General features: G+C 43.3%; 1 protein-coding gene across 1 annotated transcript; it reads right to left on the bottom strand.

The window, feature by feature from the left end:
- Positions 1-4941: 4941 nt before the first annotated feature.
- CBY2 (chibby family member 2) lies at positions 4942-5916 on the bottom strand. The gene has a single exon (XM_008492774.2). It carries the CDS (start codon positions 5914-5916, stop codon positions 4942-4944), a length of 975 nt encoding a protein of 324 aa, XP_008490996.2.
- Positions 5917-6501: the final 585 nt, after the last annotated feature.

Below are 6501 nucleotides of genomic sequence, written 5' to 3'. Positions count from 1 at the left end.
GTAATGACCTTCATCAGCTGAAATGTTTTTGTATTTTAAGTGAATTAATGAGCTATAATTATTAGTGATTTCTGAAGTGATGCTCAGAGAAAGCATTGTGCATCATGCAAACAGTACAACCACAACTGGAAGCATTGTCTGTCTCAGGCAATCAGGCAGGATCTCTTTGGTTATAATTAAAAGTTATCACCTTCTCTGCCTCTTAAAATGTGCCTCACACTCTACACTTTGATGTCCTCATGCCACCACCCCATCACTATTTATGGTACAATCATATCTGCCATAACAATGGAGTTTTTGAAAATGTTTTACCTGACTTTTAACAGATGGATGTTAATGGGATATTTATTTACAGAATAAAATTAAATCAAAGCTGAATCTTAATGCACAATTTACATAATCAGCTTTGTTCTGAGCTGGGGAGCTTTTTTTCCCCAGCACTTGGGACCCTTCAGTCACAGCTGCATCAAAGAAATAGCCACTGAGAATGGAGATTAAACAGTTTCCTAAAGCCAGAAGTCTTGATGAGAATCTATTATTCCATATTAGAATCCCATAATTTCTCCAGACACTTCCGTAAGATCAAAGATGTCTGTTAGAGCTTTGGCATAGTCCACGATCAAAAGAAAACCCTTCAATTTGCATTTAGAAAACATTGTTGTCTATTATGTTGATCTGAAAAATTGAAAGTTCTGCGATTTTTCCTTTTGCATCCCAAGTAACAACACCAGCTATTAACCCAGAGGCATGGAGAGGCTGTAAAACTAAAATGTAGGTCTGAAAAATCAGTTTGGTGAGATATTTTTGTGCTATTTGTGCAGTCTGCTGACTATCCTCTGTCCCATTGAAGTTCGACTCAGCTGGAGTTCTGCTGCAGACTTCAAAGAGCACGAGACCAAAAATGCAGATGCAATGCTAAACACCTTCTTGGTGGCCAAATCCTGAGCTCCAAGGCTGGATGAATGGTTGTGAGTTGCTGGGATCAGGCTGGGAAGTTTTGGGGCTCAGGAAATGAGCTTTCACTTTTTACTTACAAGGAGAACAAGACAAGTGACCTCTTCCAAGCCACTCAGAGACCTGACCAGGATGCTGAGAACCCCAACAAACAACCTGTACCACCACAGAGAGCTTGGGCTCTGGTCAGTGCCACAGCTTCTGAAGCACACCTCCAGCTTCATGAAATCACAAGTGCAACTCTGGAAAAACTGCCTTCTGGTCAGGGCTCAAGGAAGTTCAAACACTTTGAAAAAAATTCCTAAAATGCAATTTAGGGGGTGAAGACTGCAGTGGGTCTGCTCAGACAAGCACAAAAGGGCAGGCTGGGTGTTATATGAAGGCAGTGCAAAACCAGCTGTATTAAACTGCCTAATAAGAAGAAAAGAGCAGGAAAGTCAGCATTTGCACAGAGCCCAGCTATAGGCAATAATCCAGTTTACAGGGTGGCAAGAGGTTGATGGTGACCTTGCCAAAAACTCAGCTGCCCAAAAGTATTACTGAAAGATGGAGTACTGTAAAATAAGGAGCTAATCAGAAACAAGAGGAAAATAGTGAGGAAGTCAGTTTCTCTGTAAAAGGTAAAGTAGGCAGCATAAGAATGATGTCCCTTCATTTCAAACCAGAATAGCTATCAGCTTCCAGGCACTTGTAAATCAGTGAAGAGGTTAGAAAAAGAAAATAAATCTTCTCCTAAACCTGCCTAAAAATTATGATCATTAACAAGTAATTCCTGTAAATATCTACTGCATATTCCTACATTTGTACTTCAAATAGCCTGCTAGAGCTGCTGTCCCATCACTCCTTACAAGTGTCCATCCTGGATGGAGACCTGTAGGATACTGTGATAACACTCAAGTTGTTAATGTCACTCACTGGGACCCTGAAGCAAAGCAGAGAAGAGCAGAGCTTAGGACTGACCCTGTGCAGTCCTGTGACACCCTGCAGGCAACTCAGCTGAGTGCCACAATCCATGCCCTTGGCACGGATCAAGCACTACTCTTGTAGAGCAAGTAATGCCCATGATAAACTGCTTTTCTCCCAACATCCAGAAGTAATCTTCCACCACTGTCACCAACTCTGCCCAGTTTGTAAACAGGTAAGTACAGTTTGGACATTTGGTATCTTCTGGGATATGAGTGTTTGCTTATAAAACAATCAATCCTCTGCAAGATTAGGCACTAGGTAGTCCCTGTGGTCACTGTTGTCTCAGCACATGATAGATTTGAGACACTACTAAGGCATGACTGAATTCAACTTCTCTATAAGGGCTAACAAAAAACATACTTTTTGTTTTTATCTCTCTGTGATAGAGACTTTTTATAACCAGGAAGATCAAAAATCCAAAGCAGCAATCAAAGTGTGGAGATCTCACAAAACCTTATTCCCTCCAGGAATATCATCAGAATTCAGGAATCATGGAATGATTTGAGTTGGCAGAGATCATAAAGATCAGTTCCAACCCTCCTGCATGGGCAGGGGCACCTCCCACCAGACCAGGTTGCTCAAAGCCCCATCCAACCTGGCCTTGAACACTTCTGGGGAGATGACTCCTCCCAAGTGCCTGGTGGCAAGCTAAATATCTGTGTGTCTTTCCTGCCCACTTACAGGGACATGGTAAGAGTCAGCTCCCTGATCATTGGAAAAGGAACAGTATGTTTTTTCTAACAGGACACAAAGCACTTTGTTAAAATACAAGCAAACAGCTAAGCTTGTCACTACCACTGCTCCCCTCCAGAGCTTGGCATTAGGGTGTCCATACACCCCATCCTTGACAGGTATTACACTGAAACACCATGGTGAGAGAGACAGCTAGGAGAAAAGGAGTGTATCTCAAGGCACAGATGCAGGGACATGTTCCCCAGTGTGGAGCTGAGGTGTTTATGTACATATATATGGTTGTCATCTTGTCATTAAGCAGGAGCAAGTTGCTGTCTGTTCAACCTCCTATCAATGCCTGTTGCTCCAGGCCCTCTTCTTCTCTCCTGGTCCTTACACACACAGCACTCCCTCCACCTGTTCCACTGAAAACCATCCCTTTACTTTCAACCATGAGACATTTGCCTCGACATCTTAAAGCCCTAACAGCAGAAGAAAATTCCCCTTTAGTCTCTGAAGTGAACAGGCATCACTGGCATTTGACCTGGTGTTGTCTGAGTAAAATACAAGGTGAAAGATAATTCATCCTTTAGATAACTTGGAGCTAAATCACTTAAAGACCTATAAAGCACAGTGACAACCTGCTTCTTGGGTCCTGCTGCAAAAGGTAAACCTGACCATAGCCTTCCCTGTGCTTTCCAGCAATGCTCCTACAATTGCTCTGCAGAAGTCTCCTTGTGCTTGTCTTGTTAGATCACCTGAAGATTCCCACATTCTGCCTGAAAGATTGCAACAAATTGGACTGCATCAGGGATGTACAAGACAGAGAAAAAGGTGTTTCCAGATGCTCTGGCCACAGAACTGAGATGAGAGCTGATTTTTAAACATGAGGATCTTCATCTCCTGTGTCAACAGATCACCTGAGACTGGTGTGTCCCACCACAGTGTGAGAAGATAACCATCCACAAACCACAAGCAGCAGAACAAACCACCAAACAGCCAACCAAACACTGCTTTTTGCAACGCATTTGCTTGCATTGGAGCATCTAAAAACCTGCATTATCTGATTGTTCAAGAAATAAAACAGACCTCACTGCTCTGTGCAGATGTTACTCTTCTGCGTGCTCCATTCACTTCTCATCAGAATGGCCTCATCAGAATGTCTGGGAGGAGAGATCCTCCTTTATTCAGCATTTTTTCATAGCAGGGGGCTGTGAGCACACCCTTGGACTATAAGCCAGGATCACATTTCAAACTGCACTTTTCTTGTCCTCCCAGGCTGTGATTGCACACAACAGTTCAGAGGAGGTGCAGGAACAGGGAGTTCTCCCCAGCAGTAGTGTCTGCACCTCCTGAGCACCCACCTGAATACAACACCACCTTCATAGAATTGTTTTGACTGGAAAAGGCCTTTAAGATCATTAAGTCCAACCATTAACCTAACTCTATCAAATCTGGTGCTAAATCATGTCCCTCAGCACCAGATCTACACATCTTTTAAACACCTCCAGGGATAGTGATACATTCTGCACCCCAAACGAGCTGTTTCCCAGCAAATAATAATCTCACTTGAAATCAGTGGAATTATTCAAGTGTATAAAACAAGGCCATTTGAGAAGAATTAGGCCTGATTAAGGTACAGAATGATGAAGGTAATTTCCAAAGAAGCAAGGCAGAAGGGGATGTGCAGTTCTGGTGGGCACTGTTTGCTTTATGGGCCTGTTTTAGTTTGAAGCAAGAGGTGAATTCTCATCTGAGGAAGAGTTTTAACAAGAGAAAGAGACAACAATTTGAGTGGAAATGTGGGAAAAGAAACCAGAAACAATAGGTGGCACCTATAGTGTGTCTATCTGTGTCCTGTTGTCTTTAATGGGCTTGCCTCCTCTGGGAGGATGTTTTCCATGATCCACTCCTTACCCTACATGGGAGAGGGAAGACTGGTGCATGGCAGAAGAGTTCAGCCACCCAACTTAGTCATAAGAAAGAAAGGGATTACCAGGGATCTAAATTCATCTCACAGAGGAGATTCTCATTTTCCAGTCCTTATGAAAAGTATGGCCAGCATAAGGTACCTCAAATTAAGTGTTAAAGCAAACTTGCAGGCCTTATTATCAGAAAATCTGAGGGAAAAATGCTGGAAAACATGTTTTCCTGATGCTAGGCAAATTCATGGCAGTGACCCACACTGTGTAATCAGAAGGCAAAATACATCCAAGTAATGTAAGAAAATTTCAGAATAACACAAGGATCCTCAGATGTCTTCAGGCTCTACTGGTGTTTTATTAGGTTCCTTGAAACAAGATGAGAAGCTTTCCAGGGAACTGAACTAACAGGTCTTAACACTGAGCTTCACATTTCTCCAAGCTGATGCTCAGTTGTCAGCTGCTGTCTTACTGCTTCATAGGCAGGGCAAGTGATGGCAATGAGCTCGTTTTCCAACATTTCCATTTGATATGTAATCTCTGACACAGTGTTTTTCACAGCCTTCAGCTGCTGCTTCAGTTTATTGTAATCTTCTCGGAAAGATCTGTTCATATCATAGGGAGTGTGAGAGTCCTGTTTCTCCCCATGGAGTAGGTTCATTTCTAGGAAGATATGGAGGAGTTTGTATAAGTCCTGGACAGCCTGGAGGATCTCATCTTCACCCTGTGTGCTTGTGAATGATTTGATCCTATTCTGGTCTGGGCTGGTGCTCTTCTTGTTAGCTTCATGTTCCTGCTGGGGTTTTTGGCCAGGGTTACCCTCTTCCACGGATAGGAGGGAGACAGTGTCCTCCTGAAGATCTGAGCCAGTATCTTTGCTCTCTTCCTGGACTGTGACAGCTTTTTGGTCTTTGCAGATAATGGGGATTGGTTTATTCACCTGCTGGAAATCCTCTAAGACTCTCTTCTTTTCCCTTAGTGCCTTATTGCCTGGGCTGACCTGAAGGCCTACGTTCCCATCTTGGAAGAATGGGAATGGATTATTTTGCTGCTGAAGTCTTGGCTGGAGGGCATCAGTGTAAATGACCTGGACAGTTTTTTTTGGTGGTTGGAGACATTGTAGAGCCCTGTTTTCTTCCCAAAGCATTCTGTTTTCAACCTGGAGGAGCTGGATTTCCTCCCAGAGCGCTTTGTTCTCCTCCCAGATGCTCCACTCGTTCTGTGACCTCTTGGCAAAGAATTTTTGGTGGGAAGCAATGGGTGGTTGGCAGTGGGTGTCATTCATCCATTTGCCATCAATAAAGACACACATCTCATCCCTCAGTTTCATTGGGGGGGCGATAGAGTCCATCTCAGGCTCTGTGTGCTGGGCGTGCTGGTTTGTCATATCAAAAGCAGACATGGCCTCTCTTTAGTAAAGTGAGGAAGACTGCAGGAAAAGACTTCTTCCAAGATTTTCAAGAGGCCACTGTCCACTGGCAAGTATTAGATGGCACAGCAGGGCTGGAGAAACTTCATCAAGACTGAAAGAACAGGGAACACAAATGCATTGAATCACTGCCAAAATTCACAATGAAAGTTCATTGGGTGCCAGGAACAAGCAGGTCAGTCAGTTCCCACGGTCGACCATGTTGCCCCTTTGACCCTGAAAGGTAAGGAATAGACCAGAAATACACTTAATAGAAGCTGAGAATATTGGCATTGGTAGATAAAGCAGCTCTATAGCAACACCACAAGCTTTGGCATAAAAACCCGGGCTGTCTTTTTATTTCTCTACTTCACTTTTACAGACTTGTAAGAGGGTAAAGTGCAAGAGCATCTTGCACCTCAGAGTAGTTCGTCCCAACTGAGTGACAGGCAAATGAGTTAAAAGCTGTTATGGTGCTGAAACCTGTTTTCAAAAGAAAACATTTTTAAAGGATCACAGTGAAAACCTGGCCTCAAAACCAGCTTTTTCTTGTTCATGCTCAACCTTTGCTAGTGGGTG

The sequence above is a fragment of the Calypte anna genome, chromosome 1, assembly GCF_003957555.1.
Source record: "Calypte anna isolate BGI_N300 chromosome 1, bCalAnn1_v1.p, whole genome shotgun sequence".
Classification (NCBI taxonomy): Eukaryota; Metazoa; Chordata; class Aves; order Apodiformes; family Trochilidae; genus Calypte; species Calypte anna.
Note: the sequence above shows the minus strand (reverse complement) of the source record. Positions and strands in the feature narration are given on the sequence as shown.

Excerpts from the sequence above, each read along its gene's own strand:
- CBY2 (XM_008492774.2), bottom strand. The coding sequence starts at position 5,916 with ATGTCTGCTTTTGATATGACAAACCAGCACGCCCAGCACACAGAGCCT.